At 37.0% G+C, this 18960-nt stretch overlaps 2 protein-coding genes across 15 annotated transcripts in view; both read right to left on the reverse strand.

Annotated features, from left to right (window-relative positions):
- Positions 1 to 492: 492 nt before the first annotated feature.
- On the reverse strand, positions 493 to 5224 carry c22h6orf118 (chromosome 22 C6orf118 homolog). 8 transcript variants are annotated; one of them, XM_023327427.1, is made up of 9 exons: positions 5141 to 5224; positions 3616 to 4121; positions 3424 to 3498; positions 2403 to 2462; positions 1891 to 2015; positions 1762 to 1811; positions 1261 to 1445; positions 964 to 1180; positions 699 to 893 (listed from the first exon to the last, which is right to left on the reverse strand). In XM_023327427.1, exons 2-9 carry the CDS (start codon positions 4117 to 4119, stop codon positions 874 to 876), a joined length of 1236 nt encoding a protein of 411 aa, XP_023183195.1. In that variant the 5' UTR covers positions 4120 to 4121; positions 5141 to 5224; the 3' UTR covers positions 699 to 873. The 8 variants fall into 8 exon arrangements, 7 of the variants coding, with proteins under 7 accessions (XP_023183197.1, XP_023183195.1, XP_023183196.1 ...); XM_023327428.1 differs by having other exon boundaries at positions 964 to 1025; positions 3376 to 3498; XM_023327425.1 differs by having other exon boundaries at positions 3376 to 3498.
- Positions 5225 to 10457: 5233 nt separating this feature from the next.
- Positions 10458 to 18960, reverse strand: part of pde10a (phosphodiesterase 10A) — a 97709-nt gene continuing 89206 nt past the window's right edge. For 4 of the 7 annotated variants that reach the window (XM_023327417.1, XM_023327415.1, XM_023327418.1 and 1 more), the window contains 8 exons: positions 17883 to 17966; positions 17652 to 17802; positions 17392 to 17547; positions 16049 to 16221; positions 15849 to 15960; positions 15555 to 15635; positions 13926 to 14014; positions 10458 to 12117 (listed from right to left, as the gene is read on the reverse strand). In XM_023327417.1, coding sequence (XP_023183185.1) covers positions 12018 to 12117; positions 13926 to 14014; positions 15555 to 15635; positions 15849 to 15960; positions 16049 to 16221; positions 17392 to 17547; positions 17652 to 17802; positions 17883 to 17966 — 946 coding nt within the window. In that variant the 3' untranslated portion in view covers positions 10458 to 12017. Of the gene's footprint in view, positions 12118 to 13925; positions 14015 to 15554; positions 15636 to 15848; positions 15961 to 16048; positions 16222 to 16557; positions 16636 to 17391; positions 17548 to 17651; positions 17803 to 17882; positions 17967 to 18960 lie in introns of those variants that run through there. The other 3 variants (XM_023327416.1, XR_002752102.1, XM_023327420.1) reach the window with 3 other exon arrangements.

Raw genomic sequence — 18960 nt, forward strand, 5'->3', positions numbered from 1 at the left:
CATTTGAGTCACATGGAAACTAGAGGAAAATGCTCTTTGTATTTCTTTTAAAACCCCCCACACCCTCCCGTGACCTTTCTCAAGACATCACAAACCTCAAACTCTCCTTACTGGTTTTGATAAAGGTCACAGTCTGACAACTCAGCACCGAATATAAACAGAGGCAAGCATTAAAATATAGTTTCCATTGGGAAAACAGGAAGTAGGTTGGTTTTATCTTTTCAAGAGCAGCTTTAAATGTAAGTAATAAAGAACCATGACAAACAGAACTGAAACGAAGCTAGAAACTAATAAACAGAACCGGAGCAAAGCCACTGAAAGTATTAGACGACTGCTCCAATCTGTCCAGTATTGGACTTTTATCACGATCCTCTGCTGCCCTCTTGTGTTTGTGAAGAAAATTAAACTCCTGCCACAAGGTACAGCTGTCATTTGTTCACACATTTCCACGCAGATTATATAGGTAAAAATGCGCCAATATTCAAGTTTGTTTACTCCGTGTTTTTATTGTGTAATTTGCTGATAACACTGACAAAAGTGTCTGCTTCATCTATTCAAATAACATGGAAAGTGCCAAATGTCTAATACTAAAACTTATGTGAAGAACATCAAAGTATATCATAAAAACAAAAACAGCACTGTAGTAACATCCCTAGGATATTTCCACATTTTGACATATCTTAAAATAGATTTAATGTATTTTATTCTAATTTCCCATGATGCACCAGCACCAAGAAGTGTGTACTTGTGAAGTGGAAGACAAAGGATAGGTTTAGTTTCGTCCTGTTACAGATATTTTGTATCCTGCATATACTGTGTGACTGTAAGATGCTGATGACTGAAGCTATTCGTCGTTTATTTGGAGATCCCTTTCTATTTCTTTCCACAGCATCCTGGGGAGAAACACAAGGAAGAAGATGTAGAAACCAGTCACATGACACACGTATGTAATATATCACATACCGTCTGATGACCTCTTTTGGCTTCTCTCTGTCCAACACCAAAGTGATTTTGTTCTGTAGATCCTTAAAATAAAGGGACATGTCACAGAGTGAAGCATCCTGCTGTACCTAATAATGCTTAAATTTATAGTCAGAGAAAAGTCAAATACTAAAAGCTGTCCTGCCTTGCTAAGGGTCCTCAGACGGTCATTTGAAACTATCAGATTTATTGTTTCTGCCTGGAAATACACAAAATGCTCAGTTGTGCTAATCAAGAGGTTTTAGAGAAGGACAGGGTGGCTCTTTTATCTTTTAGGACCTGTAGAGCTTTGACTCTTCGTTTAGTGGCTGAAATTGCAACAGCAGATGCCATCCTTTCATGGATCTCCTCCTCTAAATGCTGGATCTCCTCCAACACATTCAGAATCTGAAGTTTCCTGAGCTGGACGACGTCGCTGTCGTCGACGGGCATCCCGCTGTCCTCTTTTCTGGACAGGGATGTCTCTGCCCACACACAGAAGAGGCAGGCAACGTGCGTCAATGCAAAACAGGGAATAATGACGGGTCTGTGCTTGAACACATGCGCCACTACAGGTGGTATGAATGCATTGCTTTCTCAGAGATACTCTCTCTGTATACAGTGTGTGTCAATACAATAAAATGAAGGGAACATTTTTGGCGTGTGAGAACCTGGTAAAATGCATGTTAAAAGTAACAGTGTGCACTTCCTACATACTCTGCAGGAGGCTCTATAATGCAGCAGATGTTTACATGTGGTTTACCAATGATGCATGCATGCAAATGTTGCTCTCAGACTCACTCCTCGTGCTACTGCATTCATCCAGAAAGTTCTTTAGCTCATCTTGAGCTCTGAAAAAAAAAAAAAGAGAGAGAATAGGAAGCGTTAAACTAGAAATGACTTACAGGTCTTTTGTTATTAAATAAGTACCGTTTATTCTCCCCCAGAGCGCTTTTGGCCTCTTCTTCTAGACTGCAAACCCCTTTTTCTGCACCCTCCAATTCGTTATCACTGACTATAATATCATCGATATCGTTGACAAATGGCTCCAGTGGCTGTAATGCAACAGACACATCAACAAATAATGGAACTTAAAAGACAACTGAAAGAAATACAGACCCTTCCATTCATACACATTCAACTTGTTCTGGTGTGTCACATAAACCTCCAGTCGGATTTTCTAAAGTTTGTGGTAAAATGTAAAAATGTTTGAACGTTAGGAATACTTTTGCAGGGTATTGTACTTTCATTGAGCAGTATTTCCTTAATCTTAACTTCTTTTCCCTCCATACTTCAGAAATACAAATATATTTTTCATTATCTTTGAAACTGCCTGACCAAGAAAATTGAGTTTTGATTTATTTATATTGTTGTAAAAAAAACATGTATAGCATATTATTTTGGACATTTTCAAGTATGACATTATCTGCATTTATATTTACCACATTATCTTGTGAGGAATGGGTGTCCATCAAGTGACTGATGTATAAATCATATTCAGTCTGGAAGAAAAAAAACAACATTTTACTTAATATTCAGACTTAATTTGTCCAAATATCATGCTTTTGTCAGCCGTAAGCAGAAAATCATTATAATTACAAGAAATTGCCAGACGTTTACATACACTTTACAAGAAGAAGCAAACACTTTTTTCTCACTGTCTGAAGTTAAATCAGACCAAACTTTTCTTCTTTTAGCTTAGTTAGATTTACCAAAATTTGTTAAATGCCAAAAAATTTGGGAAGAATATTTATGTTTAGAATTTATTTTTAAAGATTTATTTATTTATTTATTTTTTACATTTTTCTAATTCAAAAGTTTGCATATATTTGATCAGTAACTGGGATAACTGCCTTTTAAACTTTTTTACAAGTTTTCTGGCAGAGCATGAGAGAATATACCAAATCAATAAAAGTTAAAGCTAAAGTTTATAGCAGAAAACCAACCAATTCTGATAAGAAGAGTCATCTAATATCTGGAAGGATAGTTATTTAATTTTGTATCTAGCTGACCAAATATTAGTGTCTGTGTTTTTATCTGAGCTTATATTTGTATTTTGACTCTGGCTGGATCGGAGGAGAACGTTTTCATCCAGTTCTTGCCTGCTTGTCATCCATTTGTCAGCCTTGACAGTAAATGAAACAATTGCTTCCATTTGAACAGAAACATTAAAATGCAGAGTTGTGCAACGCTGTCATGTGGAAAAAGAAACTTCCATGAAATGATACGTTTCCATGTGAAACAGCAGTGGCTGAGCGGCTGCCCTTAGAAGTCCTGCTCCCTGACGCATGAAGACCAGGTTCCGGTGGTTGCTCTACTTGCGCTCACTACATCGGGGACTCACTCTCTTGGCTCGGATACATCTGACGGCACATGCTAAAAATGTGCAAGTGGGTACAGAGGAAATGGAAAAACCTTGATTTCCCTCAGGATGCGTCCAAATACTGGCGAGCCTTCACATACATCATCAAAGACGTCACTGAACACCGCAAGGCGGTCTCTGCTGGGCCAACTCAGTCCTGACAACTTCTTCAACCCCTGAGTGAGACAGCAACACACACACACACACACACACACCCACACAAAGCATTAGCAAATAAAAGTGTGTGTCTGCGCCTGGTTTCCTAATGTCATGCTTTTAGTGGCTGTTTTCACCTTTCGGAGTTTCCTCTTGTACATTTTAGCATTAACTCCCACCCCGTCGTCCTGCTGGGCCATAACTCCCACCGCTTCTAACTGCGCTTCAGTGTCCAGAGCTTCATGGTCAGAATCGTTCAAAGAAAGTTGCGTATTTGCTTGAACAGATGAAGAGTAGGAATCACTCTCAGAATCATCTTTTGGCGTTTCTGACAAAGAGTCTGAAGAAGAATAAGATGCTTCAGTGGGAGCCGTGCCCTCTCTTGTGCCTGCATGTGATGAATAATCTGTGGCCTGATCTTGTTGTGACCTCAAGACCTCAGAGTCTACAAAAGCAGTGCTGGAGGTGTTCTCTTTTTTCCTCACACAGTCCAGAGACTGTGCCTCTCTTTCCTTTAGACTCTCTTCTTGGCCCAGGGAGTCAGTGAGGATATCTGCTTCCTGAGGAGCCTCAGCAGCAGGCTGCGCTCCTTGGACATCACTCCCCAAATACTGATCTTTCTCTTCAGAGCTGTTGGACATGGCTGTGAGGGTAAACACATTGTAAAGACACAGAAGTAAAAACATCTGATGTACAGATTTTACCTGAGGAATATTACATTTTCAGTTGCAGAGAGATTCAGCTGAAACCAACACCAGTACAAGAGTATGAATACTTAGGCATCATAATGGATTCCCAACTTTCATTTACAAAACTACATCAAGTTAAATAAGAAGCAACCTAATTGTTTTTACCAGGTAAGAATAAATATCTAAAAAATTTGCAGATTTCTTCTGTTTATTTTTATTTACCTTTTTTGGTAACTTGTAAATATTTCATATTATCAAACAAATTTCAATACAAAGATATAATGTGCAGTTTTCAAATGATTCTGTAATTTATTCAGGGACAAAAATAATCCAAACCATAATGACAGGGAATTATTTTTCTTCATCACTGAGGAATTTTGTTCACCTCTTCTTTGCAGAATTGTTTTAATTCAGACACATTGGTGAGCTTAAAAAAGTAAAAAATAAAATAAAATGATAGCCTATCATATCACAAGGCAACATTTAAAATCTTAATATGGTGTGAATCTATACTTTGGATCATATTTTACCTTAAAAATCAAACATGGAAGCTCTTTCTCCCTTATCTCTTTATAATATTTAGACCATAAACATTGAGCTTAACTGAAGCAAGTGTTGTCTGCTTTGTTTTAGATGTTATCATGTGATGAGTTGACCATAGATTCTTGGAACAATTTTTTTCAGGGGAAGTTCACAATTGTTCCAAGTTTCCTCCATATGTGGATAATGTCTCTCGCTGTGGTTGACTGGAGTCCAAAAGCCTTGTCAGAAATTGTTTTGACATCCTTTCCAGCCTAACAGATGCGAACGACGTTGTTTTTCATCTATATATGAATTTCAGGACATAATGCAGTCAAGTGACTTGCTTTGCTAGCAAGTGACTTGCTTTGCAGTCACTGTCCTTCCCTATGTAATGCTATGGTAGGTCCTATTTAATGTTTTTAAGTAAATAAAAGAACATTTTTAGTTGTACCTTCGTCCAGGAATCACGACTAAAACAAAACAAAAAAAAACTTCCAACTTCAACGCCAGCAGTCTGCGATTTACAACGGTTCCCTTGGCGACCAAAGTACGTCATACCCGCGTTGCGTTCACTGTCCGGATAATCGTCGTACTGCTCCCCAGCTTTAAGAGAGGTCATTTGATACGTTTACGTGTGCTGATTATAGTGGTGTGAGCAATTTGGACTGATCTAATAACGACATAAAAAGGGACAAATAACATCCAGTACATTTATTCATGTAATATTTTGTAGTTGTAATTTATTTAAACATAAGAAGATATTTAAAAAAAAAAAAGAAATAAATAAAGATTTAATTTAACACCTGAAAACTGAAAGATATACTTCATCTACTGAAGTTTGGGATGAAATTACATTGTCCCAGTTAAATAACATCCAAACACTCAGTCATCATTCCCAAATGAGGTGGTGTTAACATACTGCATTGTGGTTAATTGGATGATTTAAGAAATGTGCAGGCCAACATTATACACTAATTTAAATCCCAGGTGTAACCAGTTTATAAATTGCTGTGTCTGAGTGTTATTAATTTAGTCAGCAGTAGCGGAGCTGTCTAGACCACCAGAATACCACATGTGTTCTCTACAATCACCTAAACATAGAAGCTGTGAACTTCAACAAACGTCCTCTATTGGTCCTTATTTTTGCTGTTAAATTACATTTCCTTCAAACTGTTAAAATTCAATATTTACCAGACAAATTGTGTAAACCTATCTTACAGGAAAAATTTGATTACTATAAAATCTCCCAAATGCATTAAAATACCTTCTTGATTTGGTTATTTACAATAAGTGGATTTTTGTGTGTAAGTCTTACGGGTCACTTAAAGTGGGGAGAAAGGGATGGAGGAAGAGGAGGAGAAAGGAAAAAAGGCCTCAGTGCCTGGAGTGAGCAGAATAGGAAAGCAGATGGCAAAGGCTGAACATGGAGAGACAGAGATTTCGGCTCCAGTGAAATGCATCATACAGTGAGTTAGTGTTTTCTGTGAATTTTTCTATCATCTAATATAATTTAGTGTATATAAACTAAAGTTAAGATCAAAGGCATTTTGCGTTGGAATTGGAAAATCCAGGTTAAAACAATCATTTACTTCAAAAATAACAAATCTTTCTGTAATACACATGTCATTTTGAATTGTATTTTTTGGATTTATTAATAGCTGATTTGACCTCACAGAGTACTGATACTAACCTACGAGGTCTAATTTCAAACAAAATGTAAAACAAAAAAACAATGCATTCGATAAATTAAAATGCTGACCTAAGAAACTTGCTGAGCCTGCAGTTGATCAGGTTTAGCTTAAATTACTCTTTAGGACTTGATATTGTCTGTTATTCAAGAAAGCATTAAAACAAGCAAGGAAATTAGCTCATTTGGTCTAAAGCAAAAAACAGGAATGACATAAGATACAATCATAAAGAGGTGCATAAAACATTACCTCCAGGACTAGAACAATGATTCAGATGCTGCTTAAAACCCTCCTTCCAACCCTAACTACAACACTAATTCACTCCTTCATCCAACCATACTTCCAACCCTCAATCGACCTCCTTACAATCCTCCTTACAACACTAATTCACTCCTTATATCTCTCATTACAATCCTAAATATAATGCTAATTATAACCCTTTTAGTAACCCTAACTCCAACCCTAATTCCAATCCTCCTTCCAATCTTCTTCTAACCCTCGTTCTAAACCTAACTCCAACAATAATTAAGACTCTCCTTCCAACCCTAATCATAACCTTATTGAAACTCTCCATCCACCCTAATTTCACCCCCTTATTCACTCCTCCTTCCAAACCCTTCTTATAACAATCCAGACTGAAGAGGGTCTGGATTACAACCTTAATTCAGACCCTCTTTGTTATCCTCCTTTCAACCATAATTCAGACTCTCCTTGTCCTTGTAACGTGCTTTGCAAACCTAATTCCAATAATAATTCAGACTCTCCTTCCAACCCTCCTTCATACCCTAACTCCAACTTTAATTCCAACCCTAACTCACTCTTTCCAAATCTTTCTTAGAATCCTCCCTCTAACCCTCCATACAAGCCTAATTATAACCCTAATTCAGACCTTCTTTCCATCAAAAAGCATTCCGACAGCATAATGCAACTGCCACTATGTCTCAGATAGGGGTTGATATTTTCTCTGCTATGTTCAGTGATGACCAGAGTATCTTCTTTTACATATCTGCAAAACTCCCAACATGTCTTCACACAAGATTTTTTGTGGCTTTCCTTTCACCACTGTCTTAAGGACCAGATTTATAGAATACAAAATTAAGACAGTCATGTTTTTATAAGTATGCAGTTCTGCCTCATGATTTTCTATTTTCAGATGCTGCTTTCATTGATTAGAGAAGCCTTAAATTGTACTGAGAAAGATTACATAAAACAGAGCATTGGACCTCTTGAAAATAATGTAAATTCATCCAGTCACAGCAAACAGAATACAATGAACCACCAAGATTAAATAGTCCTACACATTCTCTTAATTTACTGCTCAGTTATTAAATAAACTATGCAGTGAGAAGAACATAAAGTAAAAAAAAAAAGATCTGCAACAGAGACATTTCTTTTCAAAGATGTATTTAATAAAAGTCATTTGGGCTACGGCTCTTACATTTACAGTTGAGACATTCCTCAGTTATTCTGGGTAACAGTAACATGTCTAGACTGTTTAATTTATCTTAATGTTTACTTTGTACAAAACAAAAAGGCAAACATTATTCTTCTTTGTATAAAAAATATAAGTTAATTTAAATCTAATTAAGAAAAATAACAATAGACATATAATAATAATAATAATAATAATAATAATAATAATAATAATAATAATAATAATAATAATAATAATAATAATAATAATAATAATAAGGATGATGATAAAGATCGTAAGCTAAACATAGTGCAGACAATGGGATATAACTGGTGCTGAAAAGGAGGAGGGACAGTGCAGTGACTTTATAATGTTGTCTGGTGGAGTTGGAGTGATTAAAGGAGGAAAGCGTTCACACACACACACACACACACACACACACACACGCAAACCTAGTAAGAAAGTGCACGACTGCCGTTCCATTTAGCACCATCAGAGCTTACATCTCTTCCTAGATTGTACACACTACTCACCTATTTCGGCAAATGAAAAGTCAGTATATACTGTATAAATATATATATGTCCCTTCAGGTAAGGTGCATGCTAATTGTTGCTCTTGGTTGAAGCTAACTGGAAGCAACTCTGAAAAGTAAGACAGTAAGATGGATCATGTGGAGGAAACTGATGGTGCATATGAACCCACGCAGCGACACCCAGAATCTGCAACCAATGAGGACATTCATCAAAATGATACATTCACCACACTCAGGGGGGCTGCAGAACCAGTTGGACAATAACAAAACAAACAAACCAAAAACAACAACATGAAAGAGTTGAGCAGACACTTGAGTCTGAAAAATGAATGAGGACAAAACAGTTTGTCTCTTGGAAGATCTTGGAAACTTATTTAAGAGTCCAAATGTATCTTCTAGTTTGATTTAGGAAAATTAGTTATTTCTTTCTACAGCCTGTGTGTCACACAGTGGCAAAAATTCAAACAACACTCATGAGTTACAATCCCAGAGACATGAATTAACTTTGTTGAAATCATATGAAGCCTTTAAATGGTGTTTGTGATTGTTTGGAGTTATTCCTGCATGTCCGTTTCAAAGAATAGAATGATTGTTTATGTGTTTTTGGAGGTGAAATACAGTTGTGTTCAAAATAACAGCAGTACATAATCCCTTAATGAGATCTCTCCTCGTTTCTGGTAGAAATTATATTTCTACATGGCAAATAATGTAGTACTGGGTGTAGGAGAGCAACAACATCAACAGACATGCATTGTGTTTGATAACATGTTCAAAATTAAAGTGAGTGTAAAGAACTGTGATCATTCAAAAAGATCAAAAAATTAAGAACAACATAGTTTGGTTAAAACGTTTTTTCAAATGTTTTAAAATTGAAACCAAAACAAGAAATATAGTTGAAAATGAGGAAACTACCAGTCCAATGGATCAAAGAAAAGCCAAAAAAGCAATGATTCATGAGCAAGCTGACTGATCAGCTCCAGTGTGATCGAAAAGGTCGTCCGTTACCTGTGAGAACAATTACAAGGTGGCTACTGAGGCCAGTATTTCAGCAAAGTGGCATATGCTAACCTGAATGAAGAAGGCCGCCCTACCTTTGTCTAATTAAACAAAATTGGTGTCAGACGTTTGTGCAGCAAAATGTTTTATATGTGCTGCTATAATTTTAAAGATATTAATAAATGTTTCAGGTCAACCAGTCCCCCGCAATCCCTACATTTACAAAATAACAGGAATTTGGTGTCCATCTGTACTTCTAAAGTTTTAGCTATAGAAACCAGCAGGAACATAACACCACACGCAATTAATTTATATCATTTTTGTTTGATTTTGTTAATGTGGAGGGTGTGAGGGGCAGGTTGATTGCTGGAAAAGTTTTCTTTTAGATCTCAAAAATGACAACAATGCAAACAAAACTTTTTGCTGCACAAACGTTTGACACCATATTTTGCTTCATCTGAGGAAGGCGAAGGGGCAACTTCGCTCAGGTAATATGCCGGAGAGGTTACAATTTCCCAAAGAACACACTGACTGACCCAAAGAAAAACGGTGCAGCATTTTATCTACTAATGAAATGAAGATTGTTCTTTCAGGTTGTGGAGAGAGTGGACATTTTTTCTGAAGATTAATTCAAGAGATTCAGTACACTGTAAAGCATGGTGACTCAGGCATTATGACATAATAAAGTTATATCAGTGTATCAGCTTTAAAACATCAACCCGGTAAAATTTCAACCAGCAAGACTTTTATGTCCAAAAAGCTTTACTTATCTTTGGACGGGTCAATCAGTGAACAGAAAGATAAATTGTTAATGATTATGTTGAATTTCTGCACTGTTTCAGAATTGAAGTCTGCCTGTAGTTCTAGCAATGGCAGTGGAGGAACAAAGTTGTCCAGTTTGTTTGCTCAAGCTCCCAAATACTGAATTAACATTAACAGCCGCTTTGTTCGGATCGGCTCTTCTCTCTTGCAGGTAAGAAGTTAATTTACAGGTAATTTCTGGTAAGCTTCATAGCATAGAACTGGCAAACATTAGCAATTGGGTAAAATTTAAAAACAGATTCCACGCCTCCAGCCAGCTTTTACCAGGCTACCAATCTGCATATTAAAAACATTTCAATCCATTGCAAAGACTACATTCAAACTAATAATCTCTATTTAATTTAGAATCTCTTTGACACAAATAACAGAATTTTATATATTTTACAATTAGTTTGCAATTTAAATAAAGCCAGGAGGTAAAACGTTAACAAGACAACAACTACAAAAACAGCTCTAACTGGGCAGCATTTGGATTTCTAACCAACAGTCCAAAACCTGGGAACTTCATCTGATGGAAAACTCATTGAGTGACATCAAATGTGCAAAACTGAGGAATGTGGCCTAATTGGAGTATCTGATCACAGGTGGTAGAAGTGGGTCGGCTAAATGCAACATATGTAGATGTAAAAAAGTTCTCAGAAACAATGGAAACGCAGCTAAACATCAGAAAAATCTAAACCTTTAAGAGTGTTCAATCTAGAAAAGAATAATAGAGAAAATAATTTGTTTTAAACGTTCTTCTTTCTGTCTGTTTCTGTAGAATGACTCTAAATTTGGTACGTTTTCTGCATATTTTGATACTAAATTAAATACACAATGTTCCCAATGAATTTGCTTGTATGGAGGGGAAAAAAGCTATAAGAAATTTAGAGAGTCAGTCACTTTTTTTAACACACTGCTTTTAGTTTGAACACAAGTGTAATTTATGATGCGGTAAAGGAGAAGGGAGTACAATTATGGATTATGCAGTCTTGGCTTAAAATAAACGAGCAGGGTTTGGATCCTGGTGATCAGAGCGATGTTGGTGCAGCTGGTTCCTAAATGCTGAGGGGTGAGAAGCTGCAGGGACCACCTCAGACTTTAAACAATGTGACTCTCTCATGACTGTTCACCAACGTCAACATCACAGTTCATCCATGTTTCTAGGGGATTTCTGCAATCTCCGCATAGAACAGGTTGTGTTTATTCAAGTACTGCAAAGGATATTTACTAAAAAAGAAAAAAAATAAAGTAATTGCAAACACATTCTGATGTCCGGCTTCTGAATAAGGTGTCGCTACACCAGACATCTGCTCTAGACATTCCTCCTGTCTCTGGGAATAACTTGCTGAAGTAGTGCGCGTGCAATAAACTCAACACAGAAGGCAAAAAGTACCATCTCAAAGGAGCCTGAACTGAAAAGCAAAATTCACATATCCTAGCCTGTTGAAGGTCTAGAGTAAGGCCTCTTCAAATACAAGACCATAACAGGAACAGTTCAAATTAAGGAAAATGACAAGAAAAAGCCAAAAAAAATAATTACAATAACAAAAACCAAAAATAAAATACAGGAAAGAACTCAAAGACCGTTCTATCAAATAGGATTTCCCAAGCTGAGAAGACCCAGGGTGATGGACTGAGATCCCTCCCCGACTGTTGTCTGTCAGTCTCTGGGATCGGTGGAACCGTCAGTGTGGACACCTCCGTCACCCAATGAGGTAACTGTGTGTTTTTCAAAAGTCAAGCCGCTTTCAGCGCGTCAAACTCCTGCAGACGCAGGCTGTGGTTCCTCCCTTCTTCCTCCACCCTGTCCCCACTCTCCCTCGTGAAATGTCCAGGACCGTGGCAGGATTCAGTTCGTATGTTCCTTTGTTGGGTCAGAGACCCCTTTGGTAGTCAGTTGTCCACCTTGACGGGGCCTGATTCACTGGGCCGGGTGGGCAGAACATCCTCCACCTCCCCACGAACTATCTGCTCCCAATGATTCAGGTTCTCCCTGAAAACAAAAAGGGACCAGAGCAAAGAAAACCCATTTCAGTCTGCTTTAGAAAACTATTAATACCTCTCTATCCATTTTACACTGTATTTCAATGTATTTTATCTGGATTTGTATGACAGAAACTAGCATACAATTGCAAGAGGATGGAATTATACATACATATATATATATATATATATATATATATATATATATATATATATATATATATATATATATATGTATATATATATATATATATATATATATATATATATATATATATATATATACTGTCATAGATAAACAGAGTGTCTTCAGTCAGATGCTTCTTCACATTTGCTGTAATACAGGCTGCTACATAATATCCTTCTTATCCACAGCCATCGCCATCTACAACAACTCTGTGAAGAAGCTTGAATTAACATGAGCTACAGCAACATTTTATTTCCCCTTGGGATCAATAAAGTATTTTTGGATTTGAATTTAAATAACATCTGGAAAGTGTGGGATGCATTCCTAATTACCCCCTTTTACTCTGACACTCCTAAACATATATTTCAGACGGACAACAACCACAAACCTACAGCCAGAAAATGGTTTAGCTCAAAGCATATTCATGCTACAATGGCCCAGTCCAAGTCCAGACCGAAATCCAACTGAAATTCTGTTATGAAAGTTAAAAATGAATGCTCTCCCTCATCCAATCTGACTGAGCTTCGGTTATTTAGCTAAGAAGGATTTCAGTCTGTAGATGTGAAAAGCTGTGTAAGACATAAACCAATAGACTGGCAGCTGTTATTACAGTCAAAGCTGGTTCTACAAAGTAAATACTTAATATTAATATCTTAATAAAAAAAAGAAAATTATTAAAAAATGTCTTCTTTTCCATCCACTTCACCAAATTATGTTTAAGGTTGGTGTATCACATAAAAATTTAATAGAATACATTAAACTTAGTGGTTGTAAATTGAAAAGTTGTAAAAAAGTTTTAAGTACATGAATATCAAATTAATACCTCTTAACAAAGCATGATCATGCACTACCATAATGCAAAAATAATCTTAAACCTTTCCTGAACTTCTTCAAATAGCATTAGCACAGTTAGCACCACTGTAAATCATTAATCATGCCAACTAGCGGATCCGTAATGAAGACTACCCCTCCATTAATCCATCCTGATGGATGCGTGTAAGAAGCATCACGGCCGTCCGCTGCCATCCTTCTTGACCAGCTGGCCTGATGCAGTCTGCACTTCTTTGGCAGATACCAGCATGAGCTGCAGGGCTCCGTGGGGTCTAGGCCCGCTGCCCACCCAGAGCCGGGTGCTGACGTACAGCCGGGGCTTAAACATTACACTGCTCACTTTGTTTGCATTCCCCGCAGATCAAGGACACATTTTAAAACAGCAGCAGAAGGGCGAGCGAATGTGCAACTTGACCCTGTTTGAAAAGCAGTAATAACAGCCGTAAATACATTCTTTACGCGCATATTGAACTTGAAGAGGAGAACTGCAGCAGACAAGCCAGTGCATCACGGTGGGAGGAATGACAGTTTTGTTTTTTCTTATGGGTATTAAAAAAGTTGAGGCATTAAGTTGAGATAAAGCAGCTGGCTTACTTAGAATGCTTAGAATGTGCATTTTTATAGTGCTCATACTCCTTAACAGCTTTAATCTAATGTGATAGAGGAATTACCTATAATCTCTCTCAGAAAGACAATATTGTTTAATGAAAGGTCCTGACTGCTGGTTTTTGAAATTCTTTCACTCCTAAATATAGCTCATTCCATCAAAAGTAGCTCATAAAAAAAAAAGAAAAACTTACTTGCAGGCATTTAGGAGTGGATGAGATGGAGGGAAAAGCTCTGAAAGTGTCGTGTAGCATGGAATTGCCACACTGTTGTAGAATCCCACCTTCAAAACAAAAGAGAAAACAACGTATGTGTTGCTTTTCTACAACAAGCTTCAGGAACAGTTTGATGACTTTATGCCAAGCAACAAGTTACTCTGTCATCTCTGCATTGTTGAGCCTATTTATAATGAAGGAAAGAGAAACTGCACCCATGGCTAAATTTGAAAACTTAATAAATGATTCAGCAATTAAACAAATATGGTTTTCCCTCAGAACTATTAAAATGTCTTGTGCCCTTCTTTTTGAGGTGAGCAAAACTTACAAGGCTATTTATGTCTTGTAAAGAAGTAAATAAGATTAAACACTTAGAAAGATGTAATTATTTGACTCTAAATTAAGTTGATTATTAATATGAATATAGCAGAAACAGTAGATCTAAGCTTGCGTATTTAGCATGCAAATGAGGAAAATTAAGCTTTAAATGGGTACAATTCTGACCACTAGAAGGCAACAAAGTGCTTCTGATATTCTAATAAGTACATGTCGAATATGTTTCAACAGGCATTTGGGGGATCAATAGGCCTCCCTGCTTCTCTGTGGTTTTTAAAATGGAGTCTCAAGGCAATAGTAATAAAAAATAAAATTACAAGAATAAAGTCATAATAATATGAGAATAAAGTTGTAATAATATAAAGATAAAGTCAGAATATTTTGAGAATAAAGTCATAATATTGAAACCTTATTTTTGTAATATCATGACCTTATTAAAGCAATTTTATTATTTTTATTTTCCTAGTGTAGACCTAAATCACTGTTGTATGTTTTAGCTGAACAATTGCAACAATTGTATACAGGTTAAGAAAGTTAAAATAAAAATAAAATAGTACCTATATTTCTTAACGAGGAGTTGGGATATAAAATTAGGGCCTTGACAGGTCAGACGCTTTATACAATTTGGCCACAAAATATCTGAGTGATGCATCAGTCAAGTTGTGTAATTAGAGTGAAGAGTATACAATTATATTCTGACTAGAACTGCTGTAAACAACTTGTGTGAATATTTTGTGGATTACTTTAATAATCCTGTAAAGGTTCACAGGATTACTCTCTGATTTAACTTAGGTGCAAAATTAATTGAGCAAGCCAAGAGTGGGGGTTCTTCAAAAATTAATTTTTGCCTATTATGGTGAATGACAGTACACATATTGCCACCATTCGACACAAAGATTTGTAAAGAATCTGCAGATTCTGCCCTTTGTGTTATTAGTGACTACAGCTATCTGTTCTGAAATGTCTAAGTGTGGGAAGTTTTGTCCATAAATATTCAGTCTAAAAGTTTTAAAGTTCTATTTATTTTTCAAATTGTCCCTTTAATGCCAACAAAAACCCAAATTCAAATATGGTCTGCAACTATTTTCTTAAAATAGTATGTTAATCCTGTTCCGCCTCTGCCATTTGTGCTTTCCTCTCTCCACAGTCTTATGTTTACAGACTAAGTTCCCACCTTAGTGTGTGTGTCCCACCAGAGCATGCATGTCTCTTCTTTCTCTTTCTGTGTGTGTGTGTGCCTTACAGCACACATATATTCTGTGCTGGTCTTACTTGGCCCTGGGGAACCTCGTCCTTCTTGTCTCTGTCCATCATAGGGATCGGCTGAATTCCGATCTTCTTCATTTCATCTCCCTGCAGAGGAACAAAACAACAAGATACCTTTTATTTTGTACATACTGCGGTAAACCTCCTGACCACCTGACAGTTCTATTTTGGGTGATTGGGGTTGTAGGACATGCAAAGTTGCAGCACTATTTACAAGCAAGAATAGAGGCCTGACTGTTAAAACTGGAGGCATGATCGTGACACTGAAACTTTTTGAGCTCAAACAGTATCTCACTGTACCTCAGCCCAGAACTCAGCATAGATGTCGTTAGCTGTGAGTCGTGTGACTTGCCACCGTTTGGTAACAGAACACAGGTCACATGCTGTCATCATCAGACCAATCACACGGTCCCTGGAGGGGAGCAGAGCCTTGTTATATCCATGCAGAAGGAAACGAAAGCAGCTTTTAAGGACGCTTTTTCTGCGACTGGCGTCCTGACCTGTGCGAATGGTTGTTCAGGTCCAGACCATGGGTGGCCAGGAGCTCCGTCAGCTGCTGGTGGTTGTTGAAGTAGAGGGCGAGGTCGGTGGCGATGATGGCCTTCCGGATGATCTCCAGCACCTGCTCGTACTCGCTGGAATTCAGGTTGGAGAAAATATTGTGCCCTTCCAGCTATGAAAAACAAAGAGATCAATAAAAAAGCAAAAGCTCCACTTATGAGGCGTTCAGCTCAGCTACACTGCAACAAGTTTTAATCAAAGGTTCATCTAAGCCCCAACCAGCGGATCATTGAGCGTTCAAAATGAAGATCTTCGTAGCGGACTGTTAATCACCTTTTTATCAAATCAGCTGATCCAAAAAAAAACAAAAAACAAAGACAAGAGAAACTGGGGAGAAATACCAAATTGATAATTGGTATGATCAAAGAGTTGCCCAACCCTTCAAAAGTGATTCAATGAAAGAAAATCAGTGAAAGGTCAAAGGTTATGGATGCAAATGTGAAATGACCTATGCTCTTTGGTCCAGTACGAGAGCATCTCTTTTGCAGCACCACAACCAAACAGCAATCTCCAAAATTATTGCCACCTGTGGTAAAAATGTGCAAGAAGTAGAAATGTCTCCATTAGAATTTTGATGCTTATTTCTGAGTTCTTGTTTTTCTTGCTCTGACTGTCTTTTCTTCTTCAGGATTTTTATATAAAAAGACAGAAAATCCTTTTTTCCCCAGACGTTTTGTCAAGATGCGATTATTCCAATGTGACAAAAATAATTCTGGATTTATTGCATCTCAAATTAGCTTTTAGCATGGTTAGCATTACTAAAATACCTATGTCTGATGTTTGTGTATATTCCCCTAAAGAGAGTAGACCCTTACCTTAACTTTGTGACTCAGATTTCCAAAAAGCTGTCAACATTTTGAAATCAAACATGCTCCATAACAAACAGGTTGAAAGCTCAAAAGGAAAAAAAAAAAACATAGCAACTTTGATGTACTGTGGTCTGCCACTATTTTCTTTTTACAGAATTTGAACCAGGTGAATCTATAATGAGTTTTGGCTAGAAAATATTTGCAGACAAAGAAGGTTTGATTTCATCTTGGATGCAACTGTACAGTGTATATATGCGTATGTACAGTTTTGACTTAATTACTGCTCTTTTGAGTCTGTATACTCCAGTTAGTGATTAACCAATTACTAAATTAATTGACAATTATTTCATAATCAAGTCATCACGATTAATCTGATTAATTGTTTCAGCCAAAAATAATTTCATATAAATTCTGATTATAATAAACTGATATCTTATTTACAGTGCACCGAGTGTATCGTAAAGGAGCTCTACCTGCAGGATGGAGACAGTCTGGGAGAAGTGGTGCTGCTCCATGGTGGAGGTGGAGTACAGAGCAGCCAGTGGATGGTCAAACTTCTGCAGGTATGTGTTGCTGTAACCTCGATGGTCCAGATCGTGACATAGACAGGCTACCAACAAACCCTTCTTCTGCAAAAGAAGGAGGCTCATTGGCAAGAAACGAAAGCAACTACAATTGAGAATTAATCTTAATTATTGGCGCTTTTTTTTAATAAGCCAAGCGTGACACAAACCTCTAGCTCTGTGAAGATCCCAGTGGTTTTCTGCAGGATGACGAACATGCAGTGTGCCACTGTGACCGCGTGCTTCCAGTTGTGGTAGGGCACACGGCGGTAGTTTTTCCGCACTGACATGGTGAATCTGCAGAGCTTCTCCAGCTCAAAGCTGAACACATATAGAAAATAAAAAAGAAAAGATTACCAAGAGAATTAGAGACTAACAACGTCCTGCTTCCGTGGCATTACCTGGACTTTCCACAGGAGCTGTGAACCATGTAGATGAAGACGGCCGGCCAAATCTCCTCAAAGGGACTGATGTCAAACTGGAACCTGGAGGAAGACATAACATGATCAGCATGTAAACTCTCATCATTTTGTTCACAAACATTTGGCTTACACACAGAATCAGGATTTCATCCAGTGGCTTGCAAAATATTTATTTTTCACACGTTCACATTTCAACCACAAACTTTAATATATGCTACTGGGGATTCATATGACGGTAGCCAAAAATTATGATGCGGAAGTAATAAAAATCTGAAAAGTGTAGCATGCAGTTCTCCTCAGCCCCTTTCAGAAGTCCAGCTGTTCAAACAGTTATCTGAAAATGTAAAGAGCCTAATACAATATTTCTTTGTTTTCTACTTGGTCGTCCATCTAAACTAGGACTTTGCGACCTTCAACTCCGGAGCTGCAAGTGACTCTTTCAATGATGGTTCTTAATAACTTTCATTAAAAATGATAAAGAATAAGCTAATGTTTAAGAATATTGCTATAATAAAAAATGCATGTTTTGACACTTTTCTTCATGGAACAATTGCATTGGAGAATGACACTGAAAGTACCATCAATATTTTTCAGAACCATTTTCTTGTACTTAGGTTCACAACTACATGCTTCATTTTGTGCATTTTGTTTCTACAAATAACTTCCTGTAGAATATATCAATCTTCTTTTTCTATGGCTTTATTTATTTTAAAACCTAAAAACAGAAATAAAGTTATTGTTCTTTAAAAATAATTAATTTCCTACAGTAGACATTTTAAAAAATTATTTAAAATTATTTGTGTTTTTGGAAAATATTTTTCCAAAAACATTTGTGGCTCTATTGAGTCTTAACTAGGCAGATTAATTGTTATAAAGGTTGAAAAGTGCTGATATAAACTGACATGCTGGATAAAGAAGACTATTAATCAAAGAAACACTTAACAGGCCTTCTGGAGAACCTGCAGGGAATCGTGCTATATTATGAAATACGTTGGTGGCAGCATCATGCTATGAGACTGTTTTCTTAAAGCAGAGACAGGGAAGCTGGTCAGAGAGA

The sequence above is a fragment of the Xiphophorus maculatus genome, chromosome 22 (assembly GCF_002775205.1).
Source record: "Xiphophorus maculatus strain JP 163 A chromosome 22, X_maculatus-5.0-male, whole genome shotgun sequence".
In the NCBI taxonomy this organism is placed as follows: domain Eukaryota; kingdom Metazoa; phylum Chordata; class Actinopteri; order Cyprinodontiformes; family Poeciliidae; genus Xiphophorus; species Xiphophorus maculatus.